General features: G+C 37.7%; 1 protein-coding gene across 2 annotated transcripts in view; it reads right to left on the reverse strand.

The window, feature by feature from the left end:
• Positions 1 to 5,475: 5,475 nt before the first annotated feature.
• Positions 5,476 to 21,624, reverse strand: part of TRIM26 (tripartite motif containing 26) — a 46,643-nt gene continuing 30,494 nt past the window's right edge. For both annotated transcript variants that reach the window (XM_051996110.1, XM_051996109.1), the window contains exons 7-8: positions 21,510 to 21,542; positions 5,476 to 20,927 (exon numbers count right to left, since the gene is read on the reverse strand). In XM_051996110.1, the coding sequence (XP_051852070.1) occupies positions 20,251 to 20,927; positions 21,510 to 21,542 (710 nt within the window). In that variant the 3' untranslated portion in view covers positions 5,476 to 20,250. The remainder of the gene's footprint in view (positions 20,928 to 21,509; positions 21,543 to 21,624) is intronic.

Raw genomic sequence — 21,624 nt, forward strand, 5'->3', positions numbered from 1 at the left:
TTTACAAATATGTCATTTTATCCTTATAACTTGACTGGGAAGTAGGCGCTCTTATTATGTTATATTACATACATAATATATTATTATTACATAGATTAGAAAACTGAGATTGAGTAAGCTTAAGTGATTTGCTCATTGTCATACAGATTAGTATTGGATTTGAACTCCAGGTTGAGTCCTCTATCCACTGTTTAACCTAGTTGTACTGTTGATAGATTGCTACTATAATTCAGGTAAGTGTAATTATTCACAAAGATCAGATGTTTATGGAATCATAAAACTGAGATTCAGGGGCGTTAAGAATTTTACAAGAACAATTGTTGTTCATTAATTAAAGGCAGGAGTCGAACCCAAGTCCTCAGACTTCAGAGTCAGTTCTCATTCTACTATCCATGCTCATACCTTTATTCCTACATTATTATTTTCACATAGTGACATCTTGCACTTGAAAATAATTTCCCAAGTCAGGATGTCACTGGAACTAAAACCAGCTTCCTCTACTTTCTCCCTTCAGCCCTGAGTCTAAAACTTAGACCCTGCCCTAGCAATCTCAGAACACAGGAAAACACTCTAGTTATAATTTAATAATGATGACTGACATTAGAAAGTGCTTTAAGGATTACAAAGAGCTTCACATACATTATTTCAGTTGAGCCTTACAACAATTCTATGAAAATACTAAAAATTTTACAGTAGAGGAAACAGCAACTCAAAGGACTATTACATGATTTGCACACCATCATGCAGTTAGTAAATACTTAGATTTGAACCCAAATCTTTCTGACTCCCAGGTTCAACATTTATCTACCATAGGATAGTGTTTATACAATGCTGCCTTGAAGGGAATGGAGCAGTGATAGTAATAGTAATAGTACAGTAGCAGCAGCAACCTACATTATTAGGTAAAAATGTTCATATTTCTTTTTTTTTTTTTGGATAATAACATAATTTGAAACAAGTTATACATGTGCAAACATGAAAAGCATATTTCCATATTAGAAATCCATCAAAAAAAAAAAAGTGAAAAACAAGTATGCTTTGATCTGTATTCAGTCTCCTGAATCAAATGCTAATGCTTCAATACCATAATGATAATCTTATCAGAGTGCATAGTGCCTGGCAGGTAGCTAGCACTTAATAAATGATTTTTGATTGATTAATGATCTTCAAGTATTTCCTCCAATAGTGCAAATTACACTTCCACAACTCATCTGGTATAACTCTCATCACTATCTTCTCACATATACTTCACAAGGTAGGGTAAAGGTCCACTCATTTCTCAAACTTCCCCTCCTGGTGCCTGGAATCCAAACACTTTAATATAATCCACTGCTTTGTTACCCAAACATTTCTGGCGACTTGAAGCTCACCTCAAACACAAAAAGGCCAGGGGTAAAATAGAGATAGATATAAATGTAAATTAAGGCAAAGAGCCAAACCGCCTAAATATTAAGAATTTTCCTTATTGGGATCTTAGAGTAATTATGATCCTACTCATAACTTTCTGTCTAAAATAAACTCCTTAAAGCTGCAGAAGACCTTAGGAACCATTCTATTACCCCAAGGCTATAATATAAGTGAATTCTTGTAACAGGATATTTATAAAGATAAAATATAAATCTCTTTGTATAATTTAGAAGCCTTTCACAACCTGGCCCAACTCATCTTTCCAGGCTCATTGCATGTTACTCCTCACTTCTGCAAAATTCAATACAGCATTCTCTCCTCCCAGCACTGCAAGTCTTTCATTCAGCGAGTGGACCCTTCATGCTAGTGCCCTCCCTGCCTGATTCCTTTGTATTTAACTACTTTGCATTTCTTTACATCTATTCTCTTTATAATTATTCCACATATATTTCTATGTGTACTTAACTATCCTGATAGAGTGAGCTCTTAGAGACAAGGGAATGTTACATTTTTTTGGTTTGTTTTTTTTTTTTTTATCCCCATAGCCTAAGGATAAGGTCTGGCATATAAACCTCATAACTTAATTAGTGCTTTTTGGTTGCATAACCATAGGATAATAATTCCTGTCCAACTTATTTCATTGTATTGTGGGAAAATTATTTGAGAAGCAAAAAATATTTGTAGCAGACCTTTTTGCAGTGTCAAAGGACTGGAAATCGAGTGGATGCCCATCAGTTGGGGAATGGCTGAATAAGTTATGGTATTTGAATGTAATGGAATATTAATGTTCTATAAAAAATGATGACCAGGCTGAATTCAGAAAAGCCTAGGGGCAGCTAGGCAGTTCAGTGGATAGGGTACCAGTCTTGAAGTCAGGAGGACCCAAGTTCAAATCTGAGTCTCAGATACTTAACATTTCCTAATTGTGTGATCCTGGGCAAGCCACTTAACCCCAATTGCGAAAGGAAAAAAGGAAGGCTATAAACAGCAAGATTATATGATGATTTTTTTTGGGGGGGTGCTCAGAATGATGGAAATGTGTTTAGAAGAATTGCACATTTTTAACCATATCAAATTGCTTCCTGTCTTGGGGAGGAAAGAGAGGGGAAGAGAGGAAGAAAAATCTGCAATGCAAGGTTTTACAAGGATGAATGTTGGAAACTATCTTTGCATATATTGGGGAAAATAAAATACTATTGAAAATAGAAATAATAATAAAATTGGGACACAATACTTAGAAAGAAGTCTTATAACTCCTAGCCCAGTGATTTTCCCACCATTCTGGAGTATTCTAGGAGAAGATTTTGGTTGAATACATATTGGAGGCTGGATTTGTAATTCAACAGGTGTAAACTCCTCTACTAGGAGAGAAGCATATAAGCCCAGATCTCTTCAGAAGATATAATTATCTTCCACTGATTCGTTGCAGAGCATGACAAAGATACATGAATTAGTAAAAGGCAGCCAAAAGTTTAAAGCTTTTACAGGTGAATATATTCACTTGTTTTCAAAGTCTTAATTGTTTAGTACATCTAAAGTTACAGTGAGGTTACTTGTGCAGATATAGGGATTTGCCATGGCAAGGAATATGACCACCTTTCATATGAGACTGTGTAAAAGAGGAGCTAGTGGCAGAAGGCATTTGAGTGATATGGAATGAGGAGGAGGGGAAAAAAAGGAACTCTAGATAAATGGCCTCAATATTCAAAAGATATTACTAGTCAGAGAAAAAAGGAAAAAAAGAACAATAATTTGAAACAGCTGGCACCATGTTATTTTGGATAGTGTATCCCATGAATTAAAAGGTACATACTTCTAAGTATTTGTATAACTTGTTTATAAATTATATACATGCATTACTGTAATAATAGCTAATATCTATAATGCCTACTATGTGCTAAGCATCTCTTTCCATGTGATGGGATGCAGCTTTTAGGGGAAATGTATCAATAACTCTAAAGTCTCTTGGCCTTGGGAGTAATGTAGTTATATATTTCTTTCCCTAGATTTTAGGGAAGATATAGCAATAAAACCCTGAGGTCTCCTGGCCTTTGGAGTGCTGTAATTCTACAAACATGATTGGCTGTCAGATAGCAATCTATCAATAGCTCCAAGATCTCCTGACCTTAAGAGTGCTGTAGTTCCTCAAACATTGCTGGCTGGCAGACAAAGTTTCTGAGATAATAATGAGATACCTACCAGACCACTCTTCAAATCCACCTGTAACCCATAAAATTAGCATCTCAGTAACATTAAGCACCTGGTCTCTCTAGCTTTTTCCTTTAAATGTATCTTCTTATTCCTGATTCTTTGCTAAATTCTTTTGGAACTTACTTACTTCAATTGGTGTTACAATTATAATAAACTTTGCCCCTTGACTTGGAGATGGACCCAAGCCTACAAAATCTTTTGAGACAACTCAGTCTTCTAGGGTCTCCTTTGAACACCAACATTTGCTGACCCTGTACAAGGAGAGTCTGGTCTCCTCTGACTTCACTCTCTCCTCCTCAAAGTAAACCCCAGTCTTTTCTTTCTGTATTCTATAACTGGGACATCCCAAGTCCCTAGGTAGGTTTGTCAGGTTGCTAGGAGCTCCATACTCAGCCAACTTTTTTTGACTGAGAATGCCTGATCTTGAGCATCTGCAATTTTCAGCAGAGTTCCTTTCTAACTAGAAAACCTTTGCCACCTTTTCGGCCACCTTGGGACGCTAGAAAAGGTGAGGTGCTATAGAAATTTAAAATTTCTGGCTTTTGGCAAAGATTGGACAGTTCTCTTCCATGTCGTTTTTGTTTGTGTCTGCGTCTCTGCACACAATGTATATGTCATGTTTTTTCTGTGAGCTAGATTTTGTTACCTTGAAAAGTGCAGCCAGTAAGAAAAAGTTTCTATGCTCTCATTAGAACGTTGGGAAAGATTTCTTAACTGAAGAAAAGAAAAAAAAAAAAAAAGAAAAACTAGGTAAATTGCAACTTTTTGCTAATCCCTCTGATGAGATTAGATTCAGGGAACCAAAATAATGAGATTAGGGTTCCTGGTGGTCAGGGAGTTAGATGATAAAGTTAGTAGCAGGCTTGGGGTTCAGGGAACCAAATGAAGAGGTTTGGCTCCCCTAAATCCTCTTTAGGATTCACACAAGATGGGAATTATGGGAACCCCCTTTCTGATGGCGCAGAGGTCCTCTGTAAAGAAATTTATGAACCCGAAAAGCTGGACTGATAAAAAGAAGTTTATTATTGGCATTCAGGAAGTCAGCCTTTGCTATGCATGAATAATAAGACTGAATTCCTTAGTGGCAAGGTCCCGGCAGAGAAGTAAAGTTTCTGGTAGAGAAATCTCGACAGAGAGGTATAAAGTCTTGTTAGAAAAATAGGTGAGGGAGATAAAGAGAGGGTAATGCTGAAAGAGAATATCATTCTAGCGGACAGAGGTTTCCTTGGCATGAAATAGCATGGCATGTTAGGTCCTCTGCAAGGAGTGAGTGTAAAATCGCCATTTTTATAAGGAAATCTGAGACAGAAATTTCCTTTAATGCTGTCACTGCCCCCAGGCCTAGATGAGACCACTTACTGGGAGTGGTTTTGAGTCAACAATTCAATCTTGGAATTGAATACTTCAACTAGTCCCACCAAGATAAACCACTTTATCTTGGTTCCTTGGGGTGGGTCTCACAGAAGTAGGATTCCAGGAGACTTTCTCCTTGAAGGAGTTTTAGAGTTTGGGGGCTCCCCTGTCACTTCCTTGACTCCTATTTTGTCTGGAGTCCCCTTCTGTTCCACTGAGAAAGGAAAATATGGTTCACTTTATATAAAGGGAAAACATCCCAGAAGATATTAAGAAACCCTCTACTTAGCATGCTCCACTCCCCAGAGGCCAGCTTGTTTCTAACATCACTGCTGTTGCTGCTTCCATCATTTCTACCCCTGGGTCAGAATTGGAGTTTCCCTATAATTCTTCAGAATTCTCTTAATCTGATCTGAGATGAGAGGGGCTAACAGATGGGACATGGCCTATGTGGCTCTTTGTTGGCAATCCTCACCACTGCTAGAAACAAGCGGACTCCAAAAGTCAGGTAACATAGAAATTTTATTGAGAAAGTCAAGAGGAATTGGACATTTCTGGCCAGAAGCGGGCTCTACCTCTGATGGGAAGAGGGAGCTCTAGGTACAGAAGCAGACAAGCTTTATGCTGTTAGTTCACTGCAGTTCCTTCCCTCAAAGAATATATTGGTCAGTTCCCCTTAGGATAACATGATTTCTTACATGCTACTCCTAAATATTTTCCCCCTCCCTTGTCACACATCCCATCTTGTTAATGAGGTTGTAATTCTATATGGGATGTGTCAGCTTATATGCATGAGGATTATTAAGCAAGTGCAATAAAGAAAAGCCTTTTCCCAGTCCTTGAATCTAGTCAGTTTAAACCAGTTTCCAGCCTAGACATCTTCATCAAAAGTTTGAAGCCAAATGAATCTCTTCTCCTGAAAGCTCAATGGTCAGAGATAGTTATTGCCTTACATTACCTTGAGGCTTACAACAGACTGTGGAAACTTAGTTTTTCAGTACTTCTTATTATTTGCTTAGTTTCTGAAGAATTGAATTTTAACTATTCTGTGGAAGCTTAATCCTAGTTTGCCTCACATACACCTTGCCCAAGCACACACACCCCCAATCCAGCTTCGGAAAGTGAGGATGGAGCCCCAAAGTCAGCATTCTCTGGGCCCTGGTACTTGAAACTACCATCAAAGGGAGATCCTGACACCAGCCACTCTACCTTTCAACAAGTTCTGTCCAGCAACTGACTGGGAAGAATCTGGGTGCCTCTGGCAGCACCAAGGCAGTATGAAGTATGTAGTGGGAAAGCAGCCAGCCTCTGCATTTGGTAAGCTCACCATTCTGCTTTAATTGCAAAAATGTATTAGCTATGTAATTTATGGCAAATTACTCTATCTCTGCAGTTTTCTGATTTGTAAAGAAAATTAATAATGGTTGTGAATCACATGATTACAAAAGTGCTAATATATCAAATGCTATATGAATGTTAATTTTTAGTGGATATAATTGCTTCATATTAGACAAGTTTATATGGGTTTTGAGATGTGACTAACATACAATGCCAATGTTGGGATAAAGAATATTTGTGTGTGTGTGTGTAAATTTGGAAGAAAATTCAACTAAATTAAATTACTATGTCTGGGCTCCCTAAGAGTACAAGGATAGAGTATAATACAAAGAAAAATCTTTCAGAAAATAAATTCAATTCAATGAAATTTGTTATTTGAGAAATGATAGTAAAAGCAGTTTTAAATGGACTTTAATCAAAACCTACTAATGGGATATGTAAGTTGCAATCTATTTTCACTGACAATGTTAACAAAAGATTTAAAAGTTTGAGAACTTTAGGAAAACACAGAAGCAATTCGCTATTGCTTTTAAAACTGGCAACAAACGGCCTGCTTTTAGAGCATTATCTAGTGTCAGATTTCTGGGAAGTCTTGTCAATATAAACCAACACTTAACTCTTTCCTAGCTCACAAAAGAGAAGTGATTTGTGTGAATTGGAAAATAATTAAATGACAATTCAGTTTGTCTGGAACATTTAATTAGAATTTAGGGAATCTCAAAAGCTAAAGTTGTCAATTTTAAAGTAACTTTTAAAGCAGTGTGTATGTTAAAATTGGAAATTTAACTGTAAATTATATGAAACTCCTATTCATTTTAGCAATAGGTTCTGCTCTATCTGAATTTTAAGAATTGTCTTGTTTTCTCCCTAAAACAAAAGGGAGACTTGTTTAAGGGAATAGGAGGGGAAGCCGGAACCCTCCTTGAGAATTCCTAAAGCTGCAACAGATTGGAGACAGAATAAACTGAACTAAAAGAAGGTAGAAAGTTTATTTAGTTTTACTAATCCTGTTTAGTGTTTTGTAAATGCAATCTTAAAAATTCGGTATTTCCACCTTTGATAGAAAATTAAGAGGAAATTGCAGCTAAGACTATTTCTAAGATTGTTATCCAAGTTATTTGGAGTTTTTGTCATCATATTTAACCTAAAATTGGAAATCACTGTGTGTGGAATGAGACGAATGGGGTGAAAGCCTTATCAGTTCACTTTCAAGTATGAGGGTGTGCAGCACCCTTTTCCCCCTTCACAGAGTGGGGGGAGGTATCAAACAGCACAGCTCACAGAAACTGATGATGGGTAACAGCAAGCTCAACCCTTCCCTGGAGGCTCTGTCAACTCCCCTTAATTTGTAAGCTTGACAGTTTTCTTAAAACCCTCAGGGTAAGCAAGGTCATAAGCCCTGAGAAATGAACCTGTTTGGGATATGTATATAACAAGGAATGTGTTTATTATATAGAAATAATAATGATTGGTCCTTGCACCAGGATGAGTTTAAACTCAAAGAAGAAAAGAAAAATACCTTAAAGTTACTTTCAACTTTAAAATATATAGTCATTACATCCTAAATAATTAGGTAAGTAACTAGATATATACCTGTATAAAATTAGGTCCCTAAATTGATACACTATCTATGGACCTAACTGTTATTCTATTGATTATTGAAACAAAATCTGAAACATCTTCAGTACGGTTTACATCTTGTCACTCCCTGAATTTGCCTCAAAGAAACAACTGTGTACTTTCCTGAGAATGGCTTGATTTTGTAGCTATTCAAGGCTCTGACACACTTCCCCTCCATTGGGGCCCTTATCAGGCTAAGGCTTTTATGACCCTGAAAGCAAAACCGACTTCTGCCTCAGCATTAGCCTTACCTCATTTAGAAAAGCCTGAACTCTGTTGATGAACGGTGGAGCCAGGGCTTAGGGGTCTTGACTCGTCCCTTGGAAACTGCACTCTCTCTCCAAGAAATTCAAGAATCTCTGGACTCTCTTGCTATCGTGGTTTTAGACAACTGATTAGCCTTGAACTATCTTTTTGCCTCTAGTGATGGCAACTCAGAGAAGGTTGAGCTTCATACCGAGAGGGTACTCAAGTCTTCTTCTTGGTGGGGTTTCTGGTTACTGTCCCTTGTAACCCCCATAATAACTCTATTTTTGTTCTTTTTTTTTTTTGCTCATTTTTGGTCCCTGCATTTTAAATTACTTGTGAGCTTTCTTTCTTCCAGACTCAGAGCCATGAACTTCCAACTTCTTATTCAACTTGAATATCACCTGCTACCTGCCCTGGATGTCATCGTCTTCAAGTCATGTTTCTCCCCTCCTCAGTCTGAACCAGCTCCACAACCCTTATCAGCCTGACACAACTCCATAAGATGAAATCTTACTTTGTTCCAAATGAATTTGGGTCTCAGAAATGTAGCAATAACCCTAAGATCCCCTGACTTCAGGAGTAATGTAGTTATATATTTCTTCCCCGAGATTTTAGGGAAGATATAGCAATAACCCCACGATCCCCTAGTAGTTCCACAAACATTGCTGGCTGTAAAACAACAATATGTTTGTCAATAATAACAAAGTTTCTGAGACAATAATAAGGCGCACATCAGACCACTCCTCAAATCCACCTATAAGCCATAAAATTAATATATCAATGACTTGAAGGATCTGGTATCTCTAGCTTTTTCCTATAAATTTATCTTCTTACTCCAGATCCTTTGCTAAATTCTTTTGAAACAGCCCCTTTCAATTGGCATTACAATTATAATAAATTTTGCCTCTTAATTTGGACATGGGTCCAAGCCTGCAAAATGTTTTGAGACAACTTATTACACTAGCCTGCAACTCCAACTTTTCTGGATCTCCTTTGAACATCAACACATGAATCCTTCCATCTTTGCCAAAGAGAATGGTTATTGTGAATTCTTCACATAACAGAATCCCAACTTTTGGTGCCTATCATCATCTGGTGCTTATATCACAAAAATCAAGACTGACTTTTCTCCTCCTCTTTTAAAATTTGCTTTTTTTAAGAAGCAACTAGGGTTATAATGGAAAGAATGCTGGTCTTGTAATAGGCACATCTGTATTCAAAATTTGATTCTAATACTTAACACTACCAGTTTTACTGAACCAGTCAATTGTCACCTCTCTCTAGACTCAATTCTTCCTAAAAAGGATGAGGATATATTTCTAGCCATATGAAAAGATGCTTCAAGCCATTATTAATCAGAGAAATGCAAATTAAGACAACTCTGAGATACCACTACACACTTGTCAGATTGGCTATGACAGGGAAAGATAATGCGGAATGTTGGAGGAGATGTGGGAAAACAGGGACACTGAAACATTATTGGTGGAATTGTGAACACATCCAGCCATTCTGGAGAGCAATTTGGAACTATGCTCAAAAAGTTATCAAACTGTGCATCCCTTTGATCCAGCAGTGTCACTACTGGGCTTATATCCCAAAGAAATCTTAAAGGGAAAGGGATCTCTATGTTCACGAATGTTTGTGGCAGCTCTCTTTGTAGTGGCCAGAAACTAGAAACTGAATAGATGCCCATCAATTGGAGAACAGCTGAATAAACTATGGTATATGAATATTATGAAATATTGTTGTTCGGCAAGAAATGATCAACAGAATGATTTCAGAAAGGCCTGGAGAACTGCTGCTGATGCTGAGTGAAATGAGCAGGCCCAGGAGATCATTATATACTTCAACAACAGTACTATATGATGATCAATTCTGATGGACCTGGCCATCTTCAGTAATGAGATGAACCAAATCAATTCTAATGGAGCAGGAATGAACTGAACCAGCTACACCCAGCGAAAGAACTCTGGGAGATGACTAAGAACCATTACATTGAATTCCCAATCCCTATATTTTTGCCCACCTGTATTTTTGATTTCCTTTACAGGCTAATAGTACACTATTTCAGAGTCCGATTCTTCTTGTACAGCAAAATAATGGTTTGGTCATGTATACTTATTTTGTATTTAATTTATACTTTAATATATTTAACATGTATCAGTCATCCTGCCATCTAGGGGAGGGGGAGAGGAGGAGGGGAAAAATTGGAACAAAAGGTTGGCAATTGTCAATGCTGTAAAATTAACCATGCATATATCTTGTAAATAAAAAGCTATTAAAGATTAAAAAAAAAAAAAAAGGATGAGGATAATACCAACATATTCCATAGGATTGTTTAGAGTCAGGTTGTAAACTTAATTTTTTTTTAAATGAGCTATTTCCAAGTGTGTGTGTTCCATTTTCTCATCTAGACCATAAATTCTCTGAGACTGTGTCCTCTAACATCATCCTGGGAAAACAGCACCAAACCCAAAGCCCAGAAATTGCAGTATGCTCAACAGATGTTTGTTGATTATCTTATTATTATTATTATTTGCTGAGGCAATTGGGCTTAAGTGACTTGCCCAGGATCAAGAGCTAGGAAGTGGTAAGTGTCTGAAATAAGATTTGAACTGAGGTCCTCCTGACTTCAGGACTGGTGCGCCACCTAGCTGCTCCTGATTATCTTATGATAATAGTCTTCAAATTGCTTTCCTCAGTAGAAATAAGTTTCCTGGACGGAGATAAGACTTAGATTTTTGACTCTCTTTTATTCATTAACATCTGAATTTATCTTGCATCATCTTTAGATTCCAAGTAGCTCAGAACCAGTAGATTTCTACTTACTTGGCAGGCAGGGAAGTGGCTGATGTTGATGAGGTCTTCGATACTGGGTGTGGTTAGCCCAGAGAAACAGAAGGTAGGGAAAAGGCAGAGAAAGAATAGTTTTTGAGGAGGTCATCCAGTCACAAAAGTTATCCTTAGTTTAAATTTTCCCCATAAAATCTACTTATGGGCCATCCCTGCTGCCTATCTTTGGATCAATCTGTCCCAGCACTCTGCCTCATGGTCTTTCTCCTTACTACTCCACCATGCCACATGGTATCTCCCCTAACAGTTTCAACTACACTTCTCAACCACAGATTTGAAGCCAGATCTTCTGATTCCTGAGGGTTTTTGGATAAGGGAAGTGACTTGCTACAAGGTCCCAAGTAGACTTGAACACAGGTTCCAAGATTTTAAATATGGGCTGCTTTTCCTTTCCATCACACTGTTTCTTTTTACAAAAATTTGTCATTTTAAGTTTTTGTTTCCTGATGTTTTAATAATACTGCTAGTCAAAATTTACCTTAACAAAATTAAATGATGATATATATTATCTATTCTGCAAGAATCACCAGACATAAAGTTCACAAAACTGTGCTTCAGTACCATTTCCCGCATTCACTAGTGTGCCATCTTGAGAGAAATCATTCCATCTTTTAGGGTTCACTTTTTCCATCAGTAAAATAAGAATAATACCACCTGCCCTTTCCACCTCAGATGTAATAGTATATGAAGAATTATATAATGCAAATTATTACAGTACTCCTTCAGTCTAACTCAAGTTTCTTTTCATTTCCTTCATCATTAAAGGCGAATCATAGAAGTAAAACTAGCACTTTTACTGCCACCACCTTCCCAAATCTAGTACAAAATTCACTAAACTTCTATCCCTTCTCTGCCAACCCTCAAGATAAACACTTCATTAAACTCTTTCCACTGTCTATAGAATATTTTCCCATTACATATCTCTCCCAATTCTAAGACACCATTTCTGTCTTTGGCAAATCACTTTTCCATCCTCACCACACCTTATCCTGTGCCTCTCCAGCTACTTACTCGGGAACTCTAGCTATATTCCTTTTGCCCTGAAGAGGAAGGGAGGGAGCAGCTCCACACTCCAATTCATTTCCCTAAAGACCCACTATCTTACCCTGTAGTGCGGACTGGTGTCTTCTATAAAGATTTCTATAGGATCTTTATGTTCTGGGGATCCTCAACCTACATAGAGCCCTTTAAAGGCTCTCTCTGCCCACATAATAAGGTTTTCCCCTATGTAACGCAAACAGAGGACATTTTTAGTTCATCCCTCTTTAGCTTTTTGAAGTCCCCTTCCCCCCATACCAGTCATCTGCCAAAGTGGCTGAAAGCTAAGTTTCGTATATGGCTTCTTGTGGAGGGGACAGGACAATATTGTCATGGAAAACTGATACTGCTTCTTATGGTGATGAGGTTGTCATGACAAAAGATGTTTCTGTGCTGGAGACTCATGGATTTGGTCTGATAATCCAAGCAAGAAGGATGGGATAGGTCTTTCTTGAAGTTTTCCATCACCATAGGTGACATATGGGTTTTGGCTCCTCTCATTCTTGGGAAGTCTTTTCCAAAAATCTCCTTCAATACATATATCAAAGCAACCAATCATTCATTTGCAAGTTCCTTGAGGATAAGCACTGTCCTTAAGTCTCTTTTTTAATACCCAGCCTTTAGGACAGTGCCTGATACATTGTGTTTATTCAATTGTTCCTGATTCTTCATGACCCCCATGAACCATAGGGTTCATGGCCCTTCTCTCCTCCTCTTCAAGTTTATTCAAGCTCATATCCATTACTTACATGACAGAAACTTATCCAATTCATCCTCTGCTGTCCCCTTCTCTTTTTTTTTCAATCTTTTCCAGCAACAAGTTCTTTTTCAGCTTCAGTTTCTTTCTTTCAAATAGTTGGGAGTTAATTTTTTTAAGTATTGACCAATTTCCTTGCTTTCCAAGGGACTCTCAAAGTCTTCTCCAACACAATTCAAAAGTGTCAATCCTATAGCACTTAGCTTTCCTTATACTCAACCACACATATAGCTGGTCACACACTGTTACTACAAAAATCATGGCTATGACAGCTATGACTGTCAGAAATGTATGTCTCCTCTTTTTAGTATGTTGTCCAGATTTTCCATAGCTTTCCGTCCAAGGAACATCTTTCATTTCATGGCGCAGTCACCATCTGCAGTGATCTTGAGTCCAAGAATATAAAATCCAACACCGCTTACATTTCTTCTCCCTCTGTTTGCCAGGAAGCAATAGGACCAGATGCCATGCATCTTGTCTATTTGTTTGGGGTTTTTTAATGTTAAGCTTCAAGCTAACTTTTACATCTTTTTCAAATTCATCAAGAGGCTTCAATTTGTTTTTCTACCAAAGTAGTATCTTCATATCTGAGATTACTGATATTTCCCCCAGAAACCTGAATTCTAGTTTTTGATTCATCCAGCCCAGCATTTCATAAGATAGACTTTGCATATAAGTTAAATAAATAAAGTTACAATATATAGCCTTGCCATATTTCTTTGCCAATCTTGAACTAATTAGTTCTTCCATATTCAGTTCTAACTATTGCTTCCTGACCTGCATACAGGTTCTTCAGGAAACAAGATGATCTGGCACTCTCATCTCTTTGAAGACATTTTGTTGTGATCCAGACAAGTTTTAATGTAGTCAATGAAATGGATTTTTTTTTTCTGGAACACCCATGCGTTCTCCACAACCCAGTGAATGCTGGCAATTTGACCTGATAATAAGTTGATATTTAATAATGCATATTGACTGATAAACATTTAATATGGAAGTACCCACTATATGCAAGGCACTATACCAAGACAGAGTGAGACTAAAGAGTAGGAGGATAGGAAGGTCACTTCTTCTCAGTGGTCCTTTTTCAGATAAAAGGATCTATAAATCTCTCTCATATTCCCAGTCATTTCTGCTTAAGGGATTGTTCTCCTTACTTGGCCTCTGTGTCAGCTGAGTCCATTCTTATTCCATTTTTTTTTCTAGTAGTTTGGCAATATCACCTCCCCAGGCTGTAAAATCTCCATCACTGCAAGGAAATAAATATCTAGAAAGAAAAGATAAATGGCATGGCCAGGAACAGAATTCTTCTTTTTAGAGAATTAACAAATACTGAACCCTGCTATGTGCAAGACACTGACCTAAGAGCTAAGGGGAAAACAAAAGATGAAGAAAGCACAATCTGCCCTTTACCTTATAATACAATGGAAAGAGATCACAGATTTAGAGCTAGAAGGGACTAAGACCATTTCCTCTTTTTGAAGACAAGGAAATTGAAGTCCAGGATCACATATCTAGTAAGTTCAAAGCAGAGTTTGAACCTAGGTCTTCCTGATTACAAGTCCAGTATCCTGTCCACCAAAGGACATGTATACAAACAGCTAAGATTTTAAGGCACAAAGTAACAAAGACAAAAGAGAGATCCAGACAAAAAAATCCCTAAGAAACCAAAGGTCCAGTAGATTATTTTTAGCTAGTTGTGAAAACGGGTGGGGAGAAGCTGCAGAGGAAACTATTGTCCAGAAGTTTCTTCATGCTGGCATCTGAGCTGAAGAGTACATGGTATTGTAGGCATGGGGCAGAGAATGTTGGGATGCTTAAGAAATGATGACAGGAAGAGATCAGGAAACTGATACCAGTCTACTTCATGTACAATGAAAAATACATGAAGGGTAATTAAATTAAAATAGGTTGGAAGTTAAAAACTAGAGGATCTTGAATGCTAGGCTGGGACCTGTGTATTCTTTCTCCTAAGCAATGTGGAGCCACTGAAGATTTTCAGATTAGGAACACTGTTTTGGTAATTAATGAAAAGGAAAGACCTGGTTGCCTAGTTTAAACTTATGTCTTCAACTGACTTGATAAAGGTGCCCTGCAGAAAATAGGCACTAACCTACATCTACCACCCTATACCAAGAGGTCAAAATGGGTTCATGATTTAGACATAATTACATTATAGGCATAGTGATACATAATTATATTACAGGCATAGTGATACTATATGCAAATTAGAACAAAGAATAATCTACCTCTCTGATCTGTGAAGAAGGAAAGTATTTTGTGAGCAAAGAACTGAAAGATTTTGATTATATTAAGTTAAAAAGTTTTTGTAACATACAAAACCAATGCAGACAAGATTAGAAGGAAAGCAAAAAAATAAGGAAAAAATTTTACATCTAAGGGTTCTGATAAAGGCCTCATTTCTAAAATATACAGAGAATTGATTGAAATTTATAAGAATTTAAGCCATTCTCCAATCAATAAATGGTCAAAAGATATGAACAGACAATTTTCAGATAAAGAAATTAAAACCATTTATAGACATATGAACAAATGCTCTAAATCATTATGAATCAGAGAAAATAAAGGTGTACCACTATACACCTTTCAGATTGGCTAAAGGAAAAACTTTTTATTGTTGTTTGATTGCATTTTGTTTTCTTTCTCATTTTTTCCTTTTTGATTTCATTTTTCTTGTGCACCATAATTGTGGAAATCTATATAGAAGAACCATACATGTTTAACATATATTGGATTCCTTGCCATTTAAAGAAGGGTTCGGGAAAGGGAGGCAAAAAATTTTGGAACACAAGGTTTTGCAAGAGTGAATGTTGAAAATTATGCATATGTTTTGAAAATAAAAATCTTAACCAGCTACACCCAGTCAAAGAACTCTGGGGAATGAGTATGAACCTCTAAATAGCATTTCCAATCCCTCTGTTTTTGTCCACTTCCATTTTTGATTTCCTTCTCAGGTTAATTTTACGTTATTTCAAAGTCTGATTCTTCTTGAGCAGCAAAATAACTATGGATATGTATACATATACTGTGTTCAACATATACTTTGACATATTTAACATGTAGTGGTCTACCTGCCATCTGGGGGAGGGGATAGGAGAGGGGAAAAGTTGGAACAGAAGGTTTTACAAAGGTCAATGCTGAAAAATTACCCACACATATATCTTGTAAATAAAAAGCTATAATAAAAAAAAAAGAAAAATCTTTTAATAAAAAAAGATAAAGGTGCCTTGGTCTAACCTTAGATCTCAGGTAAACTTCATAAAAACCATTCTTCTCCAACCCAATCTCAGTTCATGATCAAAATTTTCCAACACACATAAATCAATTCAGCATTTATCAAGAATCCCCTAAATACATTATTCAAACTGTCTGGGTCTTTTCCGCAAGGAAATCTCTTTAGGAATCCCTCTCTCTTCTTTTTCTCCAAACCAGGAACTTAAGACTAAGTTATTTAATTTCTCAGACCCATAATATGATGTTTTTTTCTTTTTAAAACCTATTACTTTATACTAAAAAGATCATTTGATCTTTTATTTAGCTGTCTGAATTATCCTCTTCATCTTTTTTTTTTTAATCACTTTGCCTTTCTGCTCATAAAAGTACTTTATTAGTCTTTGAATTTAATGCAAACTCCTTACTATGTACCAGACACTGTGCTAAACATTGGGAATAAAAGGAAAAGAAAAAAAAAAGTTACAGTCTCTGCCCTCAAAAACTTTATATTCCACTGGAGGAGATAAAACATACAATTTCAAGAGTATGAATTCTCTTGCTGAAAACGAAAATTAACAATGTGCTGACACTAATGTATCTCAGAGTGTGCTGCAGGTGGTGATGCAAACCCTGAGACTAAATCTGGCAAATCCAGCTTAATTATTCTGCCCTGTAAGACCTACCTGAGCCCAGGCATCCCAGGACATTACCAATCACCTTGCTTTTTGTCTTGCTGCTGGACTTCAGTGATTCTGGAGGAGCGAGTGAGGCTGAGGACTTTGTGCAGTTCTGTCTTACTTAAATACAATTCATGCATAAGTCAAGACATCATCTTCATGATGCCTTTGGTCCTCTTCAAGAACAAATATGCACATAAATAACCACATAAAAAATAAATATATTTTGGGAAAGAGGCCAACTACCTTCTGAGGGAAGAGCATTCAATAAAGGATCTATGCAGAAGGTACCCCAGAGTTTTAAAGGAAGCAAAGCACCTATGCACCAGGGAAATAGGAGTGCATTCTTAGCATAGGAGATAGTCGGTGTAAGGGCAGGGAAATAAGAGAATGAGTTTCATATGAAGTGCAATAAAAAAGCCAATTTGACCAAAAAAAGGAAAAGGGCGTAATGTATATAATAAACATTAGTTTAAGTTGGGACTAGGTTGTAAAGGCCTTTAAAAGCAAGGTAGTTACAGTTGTTCATAAAAAGTGACAAAATAAACTGGAGAGTTTATTTTGGATACAGTGAGGTTCTAAAGCTCTTTTCATTGATCATTTCCTCAATCTTAACTCATTAATTTTGCTTTCTCATTACACCCTTTTTGCTTCTACCAAAAGTCATTTATTCCCTATGCTTCTCATAATGTTTATTCCATTATCAATGTCTATGCCTGATATCAATAAACCATATGAGACAAACATGGCAGCCATGCTCATTTTCAATATCAATATCAGTGTCATAATCACTTTCCCAGAACCAAGACTTAAGAGTAATAAGTCTAGGAGTCCAGGGGGCTTGTGTGAAGGTTCCAATCCTAGGATTGATTCTGCCCAGCTTCCTTCTCCAATGAGAAGTCTAAGCTGTTGCCAAGTGAAAATAATATATCCGGTTAAGAAGAATTAAAACCTGGAAAATCACTGCTAAGTATGAGCCAGAAAATCAGAGTAAACTTTAAAGAAATTCTTCCTGGGAATTAAGCATTCCAACAATTCTGTTCTCTCTCCTACTTTCTCCCAGAGTGCAAAAGTAATGAATTATATAGAAATCAATAAATCATGTAGCCTTTTAGAACCTCAGGAGACCACGTAGTCCTATCCCTACAAAATGATAAAACTATGACCTAGAAAGGGCAAGTGATTACAATAAAGCAAAGAAAATGACAATGTAAATTAACCAGAGCCAAAATTAATAGAATCACAGAAAGACTACAGAGCTAAGGACCTTAAGATATCAGCATTTTGCAACTAAGAAGTCCAACTCAGAAGGAAATCCTTTGCTCAAATCACCCAGCAAGTTAGCTCCAAATTTGGCACAAATGTATTGGGCAGAAGGGAAAAGGTGATCCTAGAATCAGAGCTGGCAGAGTTCTTAAAGGACTTAGAAATTCCCTTTATTTTATAAAAAAGACCTAAAGTCACATAGCTAGTAAATGTTAGGAGGTAGTCTTCCTGACCTAACATTTTATCCTCTATATCAGTGTTATTAAACTTTTAGGTCTCAGGACCTAGATGCACTCTTAAACATTACTGAGACCCTACTCCAAGAGCTTTTGTTTATGTGAGTTATTGCTATCAATATTTACCATATTGGAAATTAGTATTATGAAAAGTTTTGACCTTTCAGACCCCCTGACTGAGGTCCCCAGGGAATCCCAGATTGCACTTTGAGACCCACTGTATTACACCACTGTGCATATTGCAAAATACAGAACATATTCCAAAGCTCAACTGAAATTACTTTTTCATTACCCAGTTCATTTGACAAATATTTATTCAGTACTAGTAATGCAATATATCTAGCACTGTGGCATATGAGAAACATGGTCCTTGCCCTCCATAGCTTACAGTCTAGTGGGGGGGAGGAAGGAGGAGGAATATGAACATATGAAACATGTTAATTAACAATACAAGTTACTATCTGAGAAATACCACCACGTGGTACACACAAGAATACACACATCAGGACAAAGGAAATGACAAAGTCACTATGGGCAGAAGCAATTGAAAAAGACCTCTTGGAAGAGTTAGACTTGGAGTGGCCTCTCAAAGACTTTGACAGGAAAGGGAAAAAGATATTCCAGGTGAGACTTGTGAATGTATGAGTAAGCAGTGACTCTGGTGTGTAAGGAGGCTGCAGAGACAATGATTAGAGTAATTTGGCAGGAGCAGAGTTTGTTTTGGATTGTTAGGGCATGAAAATTGGTTTTGAATAAGCAGAAGATTGTGGAAGACCATGAATGCTTAGTTAAGGAGCCAGGACTTTATCCCCTAGGAGGTAGGTGGTCATTTTATTCCCTTCTCGTGCTATAGATATAGAGAACTGGAGATCTGATTGTGGACCTCTGAGGCACCTTGAATATCTTTCCCCTATCTCTTCTTAGGGAGAAGTTAAGGCCTTTTTGGAGGAGCTCAGTCAGGATTGGAAAAGCACCAGAGACCAGGGGGATTTCTATCTATAGGCAACAATAGAGGACCTACTACAATTCACTGGCCTTTGAAGTGAGAAGTGCTACACCCAGTCTCAGGAATAAGACACCCTGGGCTCAGTCACATACTCAAAAGAACAGATTCATAAAGGTGATTTATTGATCTTGATAATTTTCCCCAAGTCAAATGGGTCTATGTACACATCTGGACATCAGGACTTGAGGTTGGTACCTTGATAACCATTGAGAACCTCATCTGCAAAGCCCCGATCCAATACAGACTATGAACTTCATTCAGGACCTCACTCAAGGGCTTTACATAATCAATAAGTACTAAGAGAAATAGATCCCCAGTGGCACCTGGGATCCTTAGAGTCCCTTTTCTTCTTCTGACATCTTAAGAGTCTTTCAGTCTAAAAGAAACCAGGGGAATTCCATTTTATTCCATAGATATTTTCATTTATGTTTTGAGGAAACTGTCTCTTTACTACATGGAGGAAGGTTGACTGGGAGAGAGGCAGGGTTTGGGATGGAGGGAAGAGAAGCAGCTAATCAGATAAGAGTAGGTGGTTATTATGGAAAAAAGGGAAAAAGCATGGGACAGGAGACGAGAGAAAAAAGATTTTTCAAGTCTCCTGGATTTTATCATCAAAATTACCTAGAACTCCAATGATACTGGGAATGACTTTGAGAGAGAGAACTTGAATAAGTGGAATTCAAGGCTAGAGCCTTAGTGAAGTTTATCATCTCATGGAGAAGGGAGACCATCAGAAATGTCATAATTGGGACAGGTCAAGTTGTAGAACTAGCCCTGGTACAAGTCTACATGGGAGCCATGGAAACTAAGGACATAAGGATTGGCAGGAGGCAAGAAAATCCTCCTCTCTCCTGTTCCTGATATCCTGGCCAGGAGAATACTCTCTCCCTTCAATAAAAAGCATGTTCATTCCCAGAACTATTTGCCTCTGTGAAGGGGAAATCAGAGCACTGAAGAAAGTGAGGGACCAAAGGGAGGATCTATGTGTATGAATGTCTCTGTCTTTCAGGGTCTCAGAATAAGACTTGTTCCTGGCCAATTTAGCCAAAAGAAGGGAACTAAGCGCCTTGTGAAGGATGCTGAGAATGTGTAAATAAGTTCCTGTGTTTCTGCATTGGTGAAGGTCACTGTACCCCCATCATAATCCAGAGCAATCCCTACTCTCCTGGGTCGCTGGGCAAGGAATAACTCTACTTCAGGATTTGTGTTAACCCATACACCAGCAGAGGACAAACGCAGAGCCCATACCCCATCCTCAGGACTTAAGCGGAGCTCTCCCTTCTTCCTCACAGTGTCTCTGGCAATACCCACCAGACAGGACTCCTGAACAATGTCATCCTCTTCCAGATCATCTTCATCTTCATCTCCTCCCGATTCATCATCCTCATCTGTCTCCCAGTCCTCCTCTCCTTCCCCATATCCATTTTCTTCTTCTTCCTCCTCCTCCTCTCCTTCTTCTTCTTCATCCCCTTCTTCTTCCCCCCATCCTTCCCTCTCCACTGCAACTTCCCAATAGACTTTGCCCCAGGTGAAGCCCTTACTACCCAGAACTGCAGGTTCAGGATCAAACTGCTGGGGGTGTTGGTATAGACTCTGATATATATTGGTAAAGGACACACACTTCCAGTCTTCAGATAATATAAGGTATCCACTGGCTGTCTGAGGATCCAAAGTGACGTTCACTGTGGAGACAAGAAGGAAAGATGGTAGGAAGGGGGAAAAATAAGGAAAGGGGTCTGGGAATAGAAGTCCCACAAGATTCAAGGCCATCATAACAAGAATCCAATAACAGAGTCAGGGATAGAGATGGTATTTGGATCTGATGTTGGGTCAAACTGTATCCTTTTTCCAGACATAATGATGCCACAAGGATTATATGAAAGTCAGAAATGGAGAAAAGAAATTAGGAAGAGGGAGGAAGCAAACACAAAGATCTGTAAGGAAAGGAGACCTGAATATTTAAATATGAATAAAATAATGCTGAGGCTGGGAAGAGATCAGGATAAAGGGAGAGCAAATTATGGTCTTTATGTTTCTTAACCATCAAAATATAAACTGTAGGAATTACCTGATCTCCATTTCAGGCTTTTTAAATAGGAGGAATTTAGCTTAAACATGAATAATGGCTTACATCTACATAATGCTTTACCATTCATAGTCTTTTACATATATAATATCATTTGATAATATATGTAAAGATGTTAGCCACACAAGGGGCCTCATGGGAAAATTTTTCTTTATTTGGGGACATCCTGGACATTTACCTGTCTTATATTCCAGGACTCTCAGCAGCTTCCCTAGTGGAGAAGAAAAAGACAATGATGAGACTCTGATGACCAGTGACCTTGAGAGCAAAAGAGGAATGAAGGTGGTAGAAGT

The sequence above is a fragment of the Antechinus flavipes genome, chromosome 4 (assembly GCF_016432865.1).
Source record: "Antechinus flavipes isolate AdamAnt ecotype Samford, QLD, Australia chromosome 4, AdamAnt_v2, whole genome shotgun sequence".
Classification (NCBI taxonomy): domain Eukaryota; kingdom Metazoa; phylum Chordata; class Mammalia; order Dasyuromorphia; family Dasyuridae; genus Antechinus; species Antechinus flavipes.